Genomic DNA, 17,667 nt, shown 5'->3' on the forward strand with positions numbered 1-17,667 from the left:
TATATATATATATAAATAAAAAACTCAACCAACCACAAAGCTTTGAAGTAGTTTCTATCTTGAGGAAAGAATAATGTTTTATTTTGATTTGTTCATTTTGGGATCCGAGGTTTTCATCTGTTGATGCAGAAGTACTTTTACTTCATTTGGCTCAAACCATGAAAATAAAATGTATTCCACCGAATATTGTCTTGCACAATCAGGGAGCATGCTAATTTGCACTTGTTCATTATTTATTTGGTAATTATATGATCTGCTAAAGCAGCTGACTAGCCTTTGCCCTGGTTAAAGCGATATGTATACGTTACATGTAACCTGACCAGATTTCTATGGAAAACCCCCGCAGGGCTGACGGACCACACAGGCACTAAACCATCATCTGCTGTTAGCTTACATCTCTGGTTTTACACCCAGCGATTACCTGTAGTGGTAAAGGTTAGCTGTGAAATCAGCTGAAAGTGCAGAATTCAGGTTTTGACACGAACTGTTCACACTGTTTGTTTTCCATGTGCAGCTGTCACACATTTAGCCGCTGCATAACTTCTCTGAAGTGTGGGAATAAAAGCTGACTGTCGGACTGCAGAACCAAATCTGGGTCATCGCTTCACGCCGAACAACAGCTGTTGTTTGCTGGAGCTCTGAACGGTTCTGCCGACCCGCTCTGACACGGTGGAACGAGCCAAAACAAGCCATAAACCTGAGCTTGTGGATTTCTGCACATTAGTAAAACTTCTTAATAAGAGAACATTTATTCAGTTTTTTAAAACATTTTAATACAAAATCACCAGTGTTACACTTTTTAGAGCTGCTCGGAAGTTTTGTAAAGTGAAATATTTTTAATGCCTCTTTAAGTTGTTCAGCCTGACCTTTTGAGTGATCCAAAATATTCTGTTTTTTTGGGCCTTTTATTAGTTTGCTCCTGGAAATGGGAAAGAAAGGAGAGCATTTAAGAAAGGCACGGAATAACTGCATGTACTGTATCTGAAAAATAACAGTGGAAAGGCTAGCCTATTAATATCCAACAAAAACTGTTACCAAGATTTCCTGTGCTTATGTTATATCAGAAAATAGACACGTCAAACTAGTTACAAAGTAACGATAGCTAAAATTAGCACCGAAATACAGCACTTGCATGAAAATTAAGTGCTGTATTAATCTTAACATGTTTTTTGAGCATGTTAAAATTATTGTACAAAAATATGCCTTCTGCATTCTTTGTACTTGTGTGTGATTTTATACTTCTGTCATGTTTGAAAAAAATACATAAATAAAGCAATAATTAGTAATGAAAAGATTTTATAACCCACCTTTATCACAAATGCAGACCATGTAACAGAATAATAACAATAATATTGTTGATAATAATATTAATATTAATTTGGGCTTAATAAATTGCTCTTACTGAGAGAATAAAATCCAGTCTCTAAGGGGAAACCTCTGTGCCTCTGTTTTTATAAGCCTGAAGCTTTGACGGCCTTCATGAAGTCTAATGAAGAGCGTTGTTTCACTTCAAACCAGCTGTTTCTCATTACTAAGTGTCGTGAGATTTAATTTGGGCTTAATAGTAATTAATATCAGAAACGCTTCAGAAATCATATTTATGTAGAACAGGAAATGCATTCATTTCCTGTTTTGATGTGGTTTTATTTTCTTCCATTTATGTTTGTTTTGAGTTCATTATTGGGCATACATAGGTTATATAATAGGTACAGGTATTTGAATGTTGTGAAAAAGTTCTAAATTTTCTGTCAATTTTTTTTGCGAAATATTTCAAGCATTTTCTTCTTGTAGTTTTGATATTTATGGCTTCCAAAGGATGAAAACTAAACCTATTTCCTCATACTTTTTCCTTCCACTCAACTTTGTACGAGTATTTCTGGATATAACACTCATCTTTTGATAATATTCTAATTTTCTGAGTTGTACATGTACTTTTTTTTTTTTTTTACTTTGTTGTGTTTTGAGATCAAAAGTATTAGGGAAACTTTGCAGATCTTAAACCTTTTTGTTTGCAAACAGATGCCCAGCTTCCCTTTGTTTTTGTTTTTTTATCATTGGAAACACCCTTCGCTTTTTCTAGTTTGTGAGTTTTATTGGAAAAATATAAAAAATATAAAATAGTTGTATTTTTCTAATACAACTTAAAGCTAGGTTCTTTGTTTCTCACTGGTAATCAGACTTTTTGGTTAGAATGTAAAATTTTATCAGGATCTGGGAGAAAATGTGTTGAAATTCCTTTTGTAAGCAGATGTTTGCAGATTTATTCACTGCTTAAAGTTTGTTCCGACAGTCGTAAACAGCTTTTCCCCTCACAGAAACGTTTCTATGATTCGCAGAAATGTCGCCCTCTCGTAAACAAAGTTTCCGGTGGGTGTCGATCACTCCGTCTTTGTTTTGAAATCTTCATATTTATCATGTTTGCGAGCAAGTGGGACATAAAATCCAGATAATATGAATGATTCAACTAATGTTAACAGCAGTTTATAGCAAAAGAAGAACTGGGTTCTTAATGACGGGAAAAGAATTTTAAGAAATCCTAGAAATCAGTGGATTACCAGAAGCGGTTGGATTGTGTTGTCTTTGTTTGGATTGATTGATACTTTGTTTTGCATGTTTTTTATTAGGAAATTCCAGCACAATGCAGCATGTGGAAGCGTTTACACTGAGCTCAGAAACAGCTGACGGGAGTGCTCACTCTCTGCTTCAACAATGCCTCAGACCAACACTAATCACAAAATAAAAAGGATACATGGTTCCGAAAGGGTTTCCCATGGTTGTTTAGCATTTTTTAGCATGTTGTGTTGGAAGTGAAACCCAGCAGCAGCAAGGAGCTTTATTAACTGCATGATTGTTGCAACACAGAGGTGCAGCTGTTGATTAAAAGTTAAACTCTAAAATTGTTTCTCAGTTATACCGTATTTTCCGCACCATAAGGCGCACCGAATTATAAGGTGCACCTTCAATGAATGGCTTATTTTGAATCTTTTTTCATATATAAGGCACACCACGTTATAAGGAGCATAGAATAGACACTTCGGTTTGGGTTGCCAATTTGTTCCATTCTCTATTATTACACATCCACATTGTCAAGAAGTGGTCCCCAAGAGATTAATATAGTATGCTGCCCCAGTCGTTGTTTCACTCACGGTGTTGGTGTTGCGATATTGTGCCCAACTGCTTTCTGGGTAACAGACCAACCGACACGCTGCCGCCGCAGTCTCTGTCTCTCTTCCCCCGCCCCGGCTTTAAATGTATTATCAAACTTTATTAACAAACCAGCGTTCTCTTCTTCTACAGGGAAAAATGAAGTCGGTGGCTGATTACCGTAGTTGCTAGACCTGTTGTGGCTCAATATTGGTCCATATATAAGGCGCACCGGATTATAAGGCGCACTGTCGGCTTTTGAGGTTTTTAGGTGCGCCTTATAGTGTGGAAAATATGGTAGTTTTTTCTGGATTTCTACTCAAGTTAGATTATGGGATTTAAGGATTTTCAAGGTTTGGAAACGTTGAAACAAGAAGAATGAAAAATTTTTGAATTTCCAGGTTTTATCTTCTTTTTCATCAGCTAAAGTTTGCATCCATGCATCTGTTCTGCAGTCCGTCCATCCATCAGTTATGATACATTTTTTCATATCAAGCTTATTGTTAAGTTTAGTTTTTATGTTAGATAACTCTCTGTGGTTTTGACAGAAATGAAGAATGTGAATCAAATCCATCCTAAAATGGCTGCTAAGTTTCATTCTGGCTTTCTCTTCATCTCATCAGACCTGCTATGCACCCCTCACTGTTCCTTCAGACATTTTTCCTCATTCACTTCACTTTGATAGGACGATTTTTTTTACCCTGCTTTAAACAAACACAGGATCCAAACATATTTTAGGATGTTCCTTTGAGATGAGCCTGGAGTTCAGATGTTCCCCTGATTTTCTAGCAACTCATGAAAGAGAAGCAGCGGATCGCCCATCACTGGCCCTCCTTTTCTCTGCTGCTCCATTGGACAACACTGGACAATTTGTTCGAACTGCAAATGCTCGTGTTGTTTTGATTGGAGGCCAAACAAGCAGCAGCCTGTTCCTAAAGAAAACTTTAGTGGTGCAGCGCCTCCCCCCCTCTCTCCCTCTCCCTCCCTCTCTCCCTCTCTCCCTCTCTCTCTCTCTCTCTCTCTCTCTCTCCATTCCTCCGTCCAGCGCCGTTCGCTGCCGACAAGGGGATCCGGTGAGGAACAGAGCTGGATGGGAAGCAGGCCGGGCCCTGTGAACGGGCCATCTGTGAAAAGGAGGCATTGTGTGTGTGTTTCATCAGAGTGCACTGACCTCAGCCCCCCACCACCCTGGCCTCTTCCCTCAACACATGCACACACTGCCCTGATGTCATGTGGATCCATTTACTCAAAACTTAACGAAGAGAAAAGTTACACCATAGACACACTGTTGCATCTTAACCCTGTTTTTTGTCTTTATGACTCTAAATAGTACTTTCTATAAAACTAGGGATGGATATTAAATCAGTATGTCGTGATAGATGTGATTAATATCAATAGATGATACGTCTGATAGAATATGCAATAATTCCACTAAACCCCAATCCAGAACCACACAGCATTCTGGGGGATGTAGGCAGAGGAAAGACTTTAGTCTCTCAACCTCTCACAACCAGCTAAGTTACCTTGGTGGGATCAACTAACTCCTTTTCTATTTGGTTACCAACAACCTTCTGAGTAACTCATTAACTCACTCTTTATATAAAACTATAATAAAATTTCAGTGTAATTTTTTTTTTTTTACTGTCATCGTATTAAATCTTTTCAACAACTTCAGACCGATCCAAATATATATACGAAGCTTTTTATATTTTTAAAACCATCTCTTTGTTTTTATGCATGTGTTATCCAAAAATCCTATTTTTTATTTATTTTTATTATTGTTATTATTTTGGGAAGGATAAAAACATAAAATATGCTTGAGCTCAGTTTGGTTTCCATGCAGAGAAGCAGATGCCAGTAAGCTCCAGGCTTTAGTTGTGGGCAGCAATTTGTAAGTTTGGAATCAGACTGAAGGGGAGAAATAACCTAAAATGATTTGCACATGTGCAACAGCGCCCTCCAGAGGAATACATTTACATCAAAGAGAACTTATTTGGAAGAGCTCCTTATTTTGTATTTTATTTAAAAAAAAATTTATCTTTGCAAAGATTCAGTGAATTTCTACAAGAAAATTATACTTAAAGTCTATCAAAATGATAAAGTTTTCAGGATTTAATCTTTTTCATGCTGGTGTTTTTATGTCCCAGGTGATGGAGCTGCAGAAAGAGAGCGGAACGGCCGAGGAGCACAGCCTGGATAAAGAGGCGAGGAAGTGGGCGAGCCGCGTAGCACGAGAGTACAAAAGCATTATCCACACACAGAGGGTGAGGAGGAAATCAAACACACCTTGGTGTCTCATATCCTGTCCTGTAAAAATATCACTTATATCAGTGTTTCTCAACCTTTTTTGGCCCAGCGCCCCCCTAGCCTTTATCCAGGTCCCTCACCGATCCCCAGCCTTTATCCAGGTCCCTCACCGCCCCCACCAAAGAATTTGTAGGCTACTTTGCACTGACCATTATTTTATAATTAATATTACTATCACTATTGTAGATGTTTTGATTGTTATGCTTGTTTCTGTATTTATCATCAAAAATCATTTCCCAGAGAACAAAAAAGCCATGGAAATAGAAATTATTTTCACAGGCGTCTATGAAAAATGCAATGAAAATTCAAGTTAAAATTGGTAAGCCTAACAGCAGCCAATTAGAGTGGGAACAATATTCTTATTTTGTGCCATTTTCTAGTTGTTAAATGTTGCACAAAATGACCAGATAAAAGCTGTACAACATGCCAGTTTAAACTTTGAACTATTTGCAAAACGACTGAGCATTAAAACATGGATAGAACTGTAACTACATTAATCATAGCTCTTCTTCTCTTCAGTGTTTGTCAGTTTCTGRTGGTGCAGCTCTGTGCTGCCTTCAGGAGAATGGGACAYCAGAGTATCATCCATAAAAYTTCACCCACATGGCATTTATTGTGCAAACCAGAGCTTTCAGTGGAAAAACAAAAGTTCCAGATCCTTTTAATGCCATACAAATATGAGACAGAAACATGGATTATATCTTTATATAGACCTGTCTATTGATTTATAGATTAATAGTTTTACTGGACAGAAATTACAAAGAACAAATCTGATTCTTAATCAAATCCTAATGAGTCAAATTGAAAGTGTCATGGAGTCATCAGCCTCATGACATTAACACTGACATGAAAAATAATATTGACTAAATAAATGTATCAAATATAATTAAAAACATAAATAAGTGATCAGTTCTTTACTGTTATGGTCTGTAAGATATATTTATTCTCAGTACTAGATGTGGTCTCAACAAACCCATGACATTTCAACAATATTAATTTACCTATTATCTGGAAATAGTGTCTGTTTATTCTTGCCATACAGTCTTCTGTATTAATTAATACTCAAAAGGTCTTGCCATATAGTTTATTCCTCTGTATTTACTTTAGTTTCTTAGTTCATTCTTGCATTTTGTTCTTCATTCATTTCCATTTAGTTTCATTTAATTATTATTATCTTCTCTTGGTTTATTGCTATGTCCACTTTAGTTTCCTCTTGCTAGATTTATTTGATCATTTATCCATTATAAGACGAAGAATATAAGACGAATAATATTCACTCATCACCTGCTGCGCCGTCTAATTGACATGTGTTTCACATCATGTGTTGATTTTTTTCACAGTTCACCGTCGGATTCTCTGTTTTTATGCCATAATTCACATCTAGTTCGCCGCTCCGTTTTATGTCCCGTTTCTCCTGTTTCAGAGTTTTGCGCAATGTGCGCGTCTTTTTTTTTTTTTTAAGCCCCTAAGGTGCAGGGCATCCCAGCGTCTCCCTTTTGTAAAAATGTCCGCCAGCGCCCTCTGCCGTCCTTTGAACGCCCCCTGGGGGGCGGTACCGCCCACGTTGAGAACCGCTAACTTATATCATTAAATGTTAGAAGACATGTCAACTTTTTTTCTCACTGTCTGATGTTAAACCAAACCAACCCTCTCTTGTTAGAATCACTATAATTATTTATGTTTGCTAAAAAAAAAAAAGAGGAATGAGGAAAATGAGATTTATTTATTCATTTCTTCAAATTCAGATGTTTGGTTTTAATATTTTGATTTGAAGTGCCTGATCTAAAATGTGGAGCAATAGAGCTTAGAAATAAAACATCCACTGGACAAATGTGGATATAAGTTTCGTCAAAAGAAATCTGAATATAGAATGATGTTAGTATGTCCATATTTTCCTGATTACTTTGTTATCCAAATGATAAGAATCAGAGGGAATCGTTTTTATATTGATTTAGTTTTAAATTGCATATTTTATCTTTAACATTTTAGCTGCCAGTGATTTTTTTTTTTTGCGTTATTTGCAGATGAATGCACAAATCAAAAATGGCCATTTCACTGTTTGTGAGATTTTAAACTGTGTTGTAAAAAAATATTTTAATCTCTGGTTGTTTTAGGTGCAAACAAAGCACTAAAATTTACACTTTTTTTTTTTAACAGAAGGTATCAAAGATCACAAACTGCATTGACGAATGTATAGTTAGTGTAAGATAACCCAGTGAATGTTTAAAAAGCTGAGAAATGGGCCTTTTTTATGTCATACCCCCGATTCCAATGTCTTTCTGCTCTGTTTTCTAACCAAATGGTTAGTCAGAAACTTAGAGGAGCAACAAAAGCAAATGAGGTGGATTAGCAGAGCTTTCCAACAACTGATGGTGTCACTCAGGACATGTTATTGTGAAATATTGTCTCTGCTGTCTAGATATTAAGCTATTAGCATGTCGTAACACTCATGGGACTGTCATACAGCAACAGTGTTCAGTCAGAGGCTCCTTCATTCTCTGGCAAGACTGACTGCTATTAGAGATCCCTCTTTTCGCAGCATCACCATCCACAATGACTTTTTGAAGATACTTGGATGATTTGAGTTGCAACATTTAGCTTCCCTTTGAAATAAATAAAGTACTTTTGAAATGAAGCCCTGAGAACTGCATCCTGTTCTTCACACAGACTCTTTACCCGACTCAAGTAAACAATTACTCTAAACTTGTATTATTTATTGTTTCCACCTGTCAGTGGGAGCTTCAGTGTCTTGTGCTCTACTATCTGTGTCAGCTGTGAGACTGAATATCTTATTGACATGCAGAGTGTGTATTTAAGACATATGAAAATAACAGTCCTTTGCATTATTATTGGTACAGCAATGAAATGCACTGTTCAGCCGATATTTAGTCAGCAAATTATTAAAAATATACAAGGGTACTAATATAGCTACCAAACAAAAACAATATTGGTCACCTTCAGATTAAAAGCTCTTGTTTAAAACCAAAGCAGCATAATTATGTTTTGCATTAGGAATTAACACTTGTTTTGTTTGGGATTTTCTATGGATATTGGGCCATTTAAGGTCCCAGATTGCTGTAAAAATCCAGGATTTGTTTGGAGCTAAGATTTCCAAGATTTATTTACCATTTATTGCAAGATTTGCACTAATAATGGGAAATCATGCGGTTTGAATTTGTGGATCTAAAGAAACTTGCACCAAAATTTGAATATATTGTTGCTGAGCAAAATTAGTTTTCTCTACAGTTTTAACACGTATCTGTCCCTTTATCTCTAGTATGACGTGTTGTTTTCCTTCACTGAGCTGGAATCTGTCCCTCTTACTGTCGAGCTGCAGGACGTGTTAGTTTGGTAAAAATAAACCCAGAGGTTGTAAATTTATGCTTGATTATACCACCGTGTGAGAGATGACTCAGGTCAGAGTTTCATCACCTCTTATCTCTTTCATTGTCAGATGAGTCACACTTCTGTTGTTCACACTCTGGATGTCTGTGATGTAACCATCACGATGTTTCCTCGTGGTTTGCTTTCAGGCCCTGGAGGAGTACGGAAATCAGGATACGTCTGAGCAGAGCGGCGGCGAGGTGGAGATCAAGATGGAGGTGGCCCGGCAGAGTCTTCGGCGGTCAGAGGTGAAATGATGAAATCTCCTCTAGGGCTGCTTTCACACCTGATAATCCAGTAGACTCTTTTCGATTGGGGATCAAAATTGCAACATTAATCACATTTTCAGGACAGTAGTTTGCATTCACACTACGCTGTGTCAAACCACTCAAACTAACTGAAAAACCTGTTCCCACCACTGCCTGTGGTGGCGCTGCACCAACACCTACTGAAGGAATAAACACAAAAACCTTTGAAGAAGACACAGAGCAGAGGCTCTTTTTGGTAGGACTCCACAACATGCTGCGGTTGCTACTGGATTGAGTGCCAAGAATAGCATCTACTTCTTCATACCAAGGAAACTTGTCCTTCGCGTCTCCTGAACTTCCACTTGTCCTTAGCATGTCATGGATTTTGATGTATTGATGGCGAAATTTTTTTACCTTGGTGCGGCACTGTGCAACTGTACGTCTAATCATGAGCCATTTTTTCCGCCAATGGTGGAAACTCGCGTTTGTTATGGTTGTTATGACACAGAATGCCCTGCACTGTAGTCCACTTCCTGCTTCTGGAACGGTTTCTAGTCAGGTTGCATTCAGATATGCTTTCAACCGTGCAAGAGTTCACTTCAACCGGATCGAGACCTAGGTTTTTAGGCAGATCAGAGTTCACATTTTTAGTCCGTTTTTTTAATTCAAATTTGCATTCTCGCCTCTCAAACGAATCAGACTTTTTAGACAAATGAATTAGAGTCTGATTCAAGACTCCAATTCTGGGCTGGTGTGAATGCACCCTAAATCTCACTCTTGTTCTCACACATACTGTCTCCAGCCTGCCATCTGGTGGTTAGAGAGGTGAAGTGACATGCTGAAGGTCTAATAAACCTTTCATTCATTCATGTGGAATGTCAAACATTTCCATTAGAGGAAAATGTAAGCCAAGGCAACTTTATTTATATAATGCATTTCAGCAACAAGACAATTCTAATTGCTTTATGTGGAGGAAATATAAAAAAGGAGTAAATTGCAGTTGGAAAGCTAAAATTAAAACTATTGATGTTCCACTTGTTAATAATAAATCAGCTGGGTTTTTAGTCTAGATTTAAATGAACTCTGTGTTTCGGCTGTTTTGCAGTTTTCTGATAGTTTGTTCCAGATTTGTGGAGCATAGAAGCTGAGATTTGCTTCTCTGTGTTTGGTTCTGGTTCTGGTTCTTAGGATGCAGAGAGCAGACCAGACTGCTCAACTAATCATTTCAATTAGTTGAAATGATTGTCAACTAATGTAGTAATCAATTAATTGTTAATTGTAGTGTACAGACTCTAAAAATGGTAATCTGCTGAAAAAAACAACACAGTCAGAGCAGCAATTAAACCAGAAAAATAAAACCAATATACTCTTTTATTTTAAAAACTCTTCTTTTTCTGTAAACATGTTCTACCCAGAATTCTGGTTCAAATTCTTAGTAGGAGAAGATTTTCTGTTCAGAACCTTTTGCGATCCAGTTGTTGATAGGTTCATCTAAAACGTAATGAATGCATCAGTGTATACCAAATAAAAGCTATTACGTTTTAGGGAAGAACAATTTTATTTTCTAATTTAAAAGGGAATTCAAATATTTATTTGTGTTTTTTTTATCTTGTATAAAAAAGGCTTAAGTGGTTAAATCAAAAATCTGCTAAATGTGCCAGTTTTTGTCTCTGATTAATCATCAAAATAATCAATCCAATAATAAATACCTGAAATAATTGTTGGTTGCTTTGCTAAATTAACTGTAGAAAGCTGTACATGTCTTGCTGCCACATTGGGATGCAAATAAAATGGCCATTTATCATTTAATGGCAGACTGTGAAAGTGAAGGCTGAGGCCCGATTGGACCTCCTGCGGCAGGCGGGAGTTGCCGTGGAAACGTGGCTGAAGAGCGCAATGAACCAGGTGATGGAGGAACTGGAGAACGAGCGCTGGAACAACCTCAATACCCATGATCCTTCACTTTCCGTAAGACCCCAAACCTGCAAAACTCAATGTTTTTGTCTATTATTACTGAAATGGCTCTAAAATCTGTTTGTTGTGCTTAACTAAAGTGACATTTAGCAGAAGTGAAGATGTAATTTTTTCAGGGAACAGCTGATCTGGAGCGGGAAGACGAGGAGGAGACGGAGGACAGCGGTGAGGTGTTGGACGACAGCAGTTCCAGTCCCTCCAGCACCCTGAAGAACTATCCGCTCACCTGCAAAGTGCTTTACTCCTACAAGGTAACAGAGAGCTGACCAAGCAGCTGGAAGAGGACAAGGTAAGCAGTGGAGTTGGATTATAACAGAGGAAAACTGAAGTCGGTTTAACCTGCTGCCTGCAGGCGTCTCAGCCAGATGAACTAACCATTGAGGAGCAGGAGATCCTGGAGGTCATCGATGATGGAGATATGGAGGACTGGCTCAAGGTAAGATGCTGCTACACATTCATGTATGTGTATATAGAAAGTTTGTGCACCCCTGTTTCGCTCAGAATGTTTAAAGGAAGTAAAAAAAAATGGCTGTATATCTTCACAATAGCATAATAAAAGGGATTTCCCTGCATAAATATAAAGGATTTATTATTTATACAGGAAAAGAAAAGTAGGCTGCCTGGCACACATGGGTGCTCAAGAATCCCTCATATCGATTAAAACATGGCTGTGTCTTTACAGATATAAATTTATTGATACTTTTATCTCTGCAGGCCAGAAACCGCAGTGGACAGGTTGGTTATGTCCCAGAGAAATACCTGCAGCTGCCGTCCTCCAACAGCCTGCTGAGCATGCTGCAGTCGCTGGCCTCGCTGGACGCCCGCTCCCACTCCTCCAGCAACTCCACCGAACCCGAGACCGAACTGCCCACCAGCTCCGTCAACGGAGACTCCAGTGGTGAGGCCCACAAACCCAACACTACTGCTGATCAGCATCAGACAAGCATTTAACACGACAATAATCTGTTTATATCAGTGTCGTTTGCGAAGGCTCTGTACGACTACGCGGGTCAAACGGCCGAAGAACTTTCGTTCCCCGAAGGCGCCATCATCCTCATCCTGAGCAGAGAGACTCATGAGGACGACGGTTTCTGGGAGGGGGAGTTCAATGGCGCCGTCGGCGTCTTTCCTGCCGTCCTGGTGGAAGATCTCACTGGAGTCATCGAAAACGGAGATGGACAGAAAGAAGGCGGCGCGCAGGTAGGCTGCTGATACTAAAACACGGCCATATGGGCGCTTGAAGCCTTGAAAACTTTATGTACAGTTGAAACCAGATATTTTCGTACACATAATAAAAAGACGCATACATTTTCTTTCTCACTGTTTGAAGTTAAATCAGACTTTCTTGTTTCAGGTCAATTAGAATTGTTTAAATTATTTTCATTTGCAAAATGCCAGAAAACATTTTTAGAGATTTTTTTGGGAACTTTCTTTGTTTAAGCATTTAATTTGAGCAGGTAGGCTCTTAACCTGAACATAATTTGCTTGGATTGTTTCAATGTAATGAATATCTATTATTCTTCATTTCTCAATGACTTATTGCAATGACTTATTGGTCTGTGTAATTGAAATAAAGGTTGGCTTATGTATTGTACACTAAACAAGGTTAATGAATTTTTTATTTTATTTTATTTTTTGTCAAATTAGTTTTTTGTTCTCCGACCAGTCAGGTGTCTGAGAGATGTTTCAAAACATCACATGTTGCTATTTTTATTTTATATTACCCTGCTGTAGAATGTAGAATACAATCACAAGATATTACTAGCTACAGTAACAAATAATCAGAGTTGAGTAGAAATTACTTTACTCTCCGACATTTATTTGAGTAACTTTTTGGATAAAATGTACTTTTAGGAGAACTTTTACTACCCTGTACTTTTTACTTGTACTTGATTGTGAAAAAAGACTTGATTCTCTTGAAAAAAGAACAAACATGTTCTAACCAAAAATCCACCAGACACAGACACACAAAACCGACAGGTTTTGTTTAAAGTTTCATAAGTTTTATATAGAAAGAAATTGATTAGGAAAAACAAATATTTCACCTGATTTTACTTGGATGAAATATTTTTTATCCTGATCCTTAAAATACCAATAGTTCCACTTAGGAGTGTAGTGATACAATAATTTCACGATACGATATACAATATTCTGGTCACGATACGATATGTATCACGATATTTGTTGAGCGATATGATTCGGTGCATTTTTACGATTTTCTGAAAGATTTTAGAAGGACAGAGTGATTTTAGTGACATTTTGTGTTCCATAGACTTGAATTTAGTTAACTGAAAACTGATTAAAAGCACCAACTACACAATACCTGACTCTGATTGGACAGTCTTAACAGTCTGCAGCTGGACAAAATGAATCAAAGATGCAGTGAGAGAATTAGTTTGTCATTTAATTCATGTGGATTTGACATAAAACTCAAAAGTTTAAACGGTAATCCAGGAGCAGAGTTGGGAGATTATCAGCCTCTGTAGACTCTCAATATGCAAATGATTGCATTTATGTTTTTTCTTTTGGACACTGTGGCTGCATTTTGGAGTAAAAATGCAGCCACAAATACAGTCTTTTGGACTATGGCGAAAAGGCGTTTCCACCTTGGTTCCCGGAGTTAGCCGTGGCTGTAAGCCGCTTTCTTCTAACTGCTAAAGTTGTGGCTCCGCCTCACCCCCTAGTGATTGACTCCCTGCAGCTTTGCAGCACCGCTATTCCCCTTCTTGGATCTCTGAGTAGCTGCCTCTCAGACTGCCAGAATCTCATCGTTCTCTCAGTCTCTGATACTCTTTGTCTGTTGCTAATAAGAATGATCGATCAGCCATTGTTATCATGGAAATCCTCACTGAGCCGCGGTTTCCGGCTGGGGGTTTTTCCTCTTCGTCTTTCTGCTCAAAACACAGCGCCGCTTCGCGCCCGCTTCGGATGTTATCAAACCATGTTCATTCTTCAGGTAATCATTTATATACAGAACAGAAACCGCTAAGCCAAAAACTAATTACGAAGTGAATGCTACCAGTCGAAATTTGCATTAATTTCACGACCTCACTGCTTTTGCAGCTGCTCCGTTCGCGTCGCTACCCCTTTCCACTTCTCGGTTCCGCTTCTCTTTCACGGTTACTTGCGCAACTTTACTTTGTTTCTCAGCAACAAAATACAGCCCATCGTTATTTATTGAAGATGTTACATTTCTAAAAACACAAGAATCTAATGTTTCGTTTCGTTTTGCACGTTTGGAAGCTCATTCCCTCTCACATAATCGGAAAAGCCGGGGAATGGCGGCGCTTTTGACATTTCTCTGACATTCGGGAAAAATATGGTCTACTAATTTTAGCATAACTCCGGTGTACTTGGCCTATTAACACAATTTTAAAAACTGGTGTGTAGTTTAGTTTATAATGTGCACTTTAAGCTCAAGTTGAAAGTGAGACTGAGGGAGGCGGAGTCTTGCTGCTACGCCGTAACAAACTAGACGTTAAAAAAAGCTATAAGGCTAAGGACCCCGATGCGAAAAATCGATACTTTCCTAGGGCGGAAAATATCGATGTATATCGCCGAATCGATTTATTTATACAGCCCTAGTTCCACTCCATCTGATGATGTAATTTTTAAATATGAAATGTTTTTCATCAGTTACTCTGTACTTTTTTTGCTCTTTTTATTTTTGCTCTTTTTATTTTTACTTGAGTAAAAATATGTTGAAGTACTTCTACTCTGACTTGAGTTCAACTTTTGGTTACTTTACCAAATCTGAATATGATATCATATTTTGAATATGAGTCTTTTTTTAGTTTGTTTGTATTGCTTTTACCTTCAAAGGAATGTAAAAGTTTGAAAACTTACCTTGAAATGCTTAAAAGGGTTTGAATTTTATAAAATGTATAGATCCCTGTATAAATGGAGCTGCTGTTGTGTTTAAAGCTTGAATTGTGCAGAAGTCGATCCAGTTTGCAGCATGTCGGTTTGTGACACTGCGTTTTGCGTTTTAAGGCTTCTCCCTCGGCCGCGGCTCAGAGCGACCGCTCCCCCTGCAGTCCCTTCCAAGCGGTGCCTCTCCACAGCAGCCCCCTGCAGACTCCCACCGCCGCCTCTCCCGGGTCCAGTCCGTGCAGCGCTGCCGCCTCTCCCATCGGCCGGCCGCCATCTTACCACAACGGACACCACCGACCTCCGCCGGCGCCGCACAAGAGCCCGTATCACAGTAAGATCAGCTGCTTTATCTGTGGTGAAAACAAAGAACTCACAGAGATGAAAGATGAACGATCTGAATGCTTGTCTTTCCTTCAGGTCCAGTTCAAGGATCCCCTCAACCTCCTAAATACCAAGAGAGCGGCGCCGGCAGCATCAGACCTGTAAGCTACAGTTTAGTAACAACTCTCACCAGATGGTGGCGCCAGAAAACAAGAGTCACATAACAAACTAAATGTGTTTTAAAGTTTGATTCCACTGTTTATTTTGGACAAACACTGAAAAGATTAATTGTATTAATCATGATTAATTGATTACTGAAATAATCTCTACCTAATTAATTGTTAATTGTAGTAAAGACTCAAAAATAGGCATTTAATGAAAGAACAAAACTCAGAGCAGTAGTTAAACTCAAAGCTCCTATGTATATTTATTTTATATTCTCCTATATATATATATTTATTTTTTTTTATTTTATTTTATTTTATTTTTTTTGCTTCATATAATAATGAATTGAAACTGTCTTTATTTTATTGTTTTGGTGTTAGAAATTTTTGAAAACTTACCTTAAAAAGTGCTTGAATTTTACTGTGGGAAAAGAGTGCAAACCCTGTAGTATTATTTAGTAGTATTTCTCAAACCGGGGCTTAAAGAACTCCGGCCAGGGACCGGATTTCCGGCTTTTGGCCAAATGGTCCATCTCAAACCAATCTTCATGATCCGCCACAACCAAACTGTAGTCTCCGGCCTTAAAGAGCTCCGTCTGGGGGCCAGACTTCCGGCTTCTCAAGCAAAGCGAGCATTATACCTAACGGCCCGCCTCAACTAAACTGTAGATAATAGACAAAGATGTCTGCCGATCAGAATTCTTGCTCCCGTGTTCTTGACCAATCACTGTAAAACGGTTTGTAGAAAAAAAGCGCATGCGTTCGGCGGTTAAATCAAACGCGATATGAAAGAAGATGTAGTTTGTCTCAAATGGTAAAGAAGCACGTTTACTTGAGAAAGGAATTAAAAACAAGTGGCGCTGGGCATGGCTAGAGGAAAGGGGACAAGACGGGAAGCTGGCGGAAATTTTTACAAAAGGGGGGCGCTGGGATTTCTGTGGGGGGTGTTTGGTCGAAGGTAAACTTTATTACACCTTATAATCACAACAATACCAGTTTAGACTTTGAGCAACTTCTTAAAACTGTATTGTGTAACATTAAATCATGCTTGGCTGCAACTGTATCGATGGCAGCTCTTCTTCTATTCAGTGTTTGTTAGCTTCTTGGCGCATCAGTAGCTTCACCGCATCAGGTCAGCGTTACACCGGCTGATGACGATGCTGAGATTAACTTTGTCTGCTGTCTGATTTTCAAATATTTTATGTTTTATTGAGGATTTTTGTACATATGTTTTGGCAGTTCTGTGATCAAGTCAAAGCAGCAACTTATATTAAAAAGTGTTTTATTTCGGTCTGTATGCTGTCCACTTCCACAACAGAAAATCGCTCTTATAAATATGTAAGTACTAAAATCACGATACCCTCACTTTGTATCCCTCCGGAAAATGAACCCATTTAAATAAAGAAATCCCTCCATGGGTGATACCACGTTAGAGAGCGTTCATTTTATAGCGTTAACACCGGTACTGTAAGTGGTTCGGTATGAAACGGATGTGATAGAGCAACGGTACCACCGCACTTTTAAATTTCAATAATCAGAATACCGAAATTGTTTCCGTTGTTTTAAAAGGTTTATGTCAGTCTGTCTTTTCGCCATCGATACGCTTCCTGACCGCTGCGCACCATAGGGGGTTAAAAAAACAGAACAAAAAAAAAAAAAAGACGCGCACAATGCGCAAAACTCTGAAACGGGAGAAGGGGGACATAAAACGGAGCGACGAACTAGATGTGAATTATGGCATAAAAACAGAATCCGACACTGAACAGTGAAAAATTAACACGATGTGAAACATGACGATTCGGCGGCGCAGCACGTGATGAGTGAAGATTACTGATGGTCAATAAACGATAAAATAAGTCTAGCAACAGGAAAGAAACTAAAGAGGACATAGCAATAAACCAAGAGAGGATAATACTAATCAAAGGGAACTAAATGGAAATGAATGAAGAACAAAATGCAAGAATAAACTAAGAATCTAAAGTACATACAGAGGAATGAACTGGTATGGCAAGACCTTTCGAGCAATAATTAATACAGAGGACTGTATGGCAAGAGTAAACAGACACTATTTCCAGATAAAAGATAAAATAATATTATTGAAATGCCATGAGTTTAAGACCACATCTAGTACTGAGAATAAATATAACAGTAACATAACAGTAAAGAACTTATTACTTATTTATGTTTTTAATTAGATTTGATATATTTATTTCTTCAGTATTATTTTTCATGTCAGTGTTAATGTCATGAGG

The 17,667-nt window shown here is 38.2% G+C and overlaps 1 protein-coding gene across 1 annotated transcript in view; it reads left to right on the forward strand.

Moving 5' to 3' along the window:
• LOC103476301 (F-BAR and double SH3 domains protein 2-like) overlaps nt 1–17,667 on the forward strand; it is a 53,563-nt gene that overhangs the window by 33,231 nt on the left and 2,665 nt on the right. The window contains exons 11-19 of the mRNA XM_008428542.2: nt 5,292–5,408; nt 8,985–9,083; nt 10,899–11,051; nt 11,174–11,308; nt 11,410–11,493; nt 11,772–11,955; nt 12,034–12,257; nt 15,051–15,261; nt 15,348–15,412. Of these exons, the coding sequence (XP_008426764.1) occupies nt 5,292–5,408; nt 8,985–9,083; nt 10,899–11,051; nt 11,174–11,308; nt 11,410–11,493; nt 11,772–11,955; nt 12,034–12,257; nt 15,051–15,261; nt 15,348–15,412 (1,272 nt within the window). The remainder of the gene's footprint in view (nt 1–5,291; nt 5,409–8,984; nt 9,084–10,898; nt 11,052–11,173; nt 11,309–11,409; nt 11,494–11,771; nt 11,956–12,033; nt 12,258–15,050; nt 15,262–15,347; nt 15,413–17,667) is intronic.

This window comes from Poecilia reticulata, linkage group LG14 (assembly GCF_000633615.1).
Source record: "Poecilia reticulata strain Guanapo linkage group LG14, Guppy_female_1.0+MT, whole genome shotgun sequence".
NCBI lineage: Eukaryota > Metazoa > Chordata > Actinopteri > Cyprinodontiformes > Poeciliidae > Poecilia > Poecilia reticulata.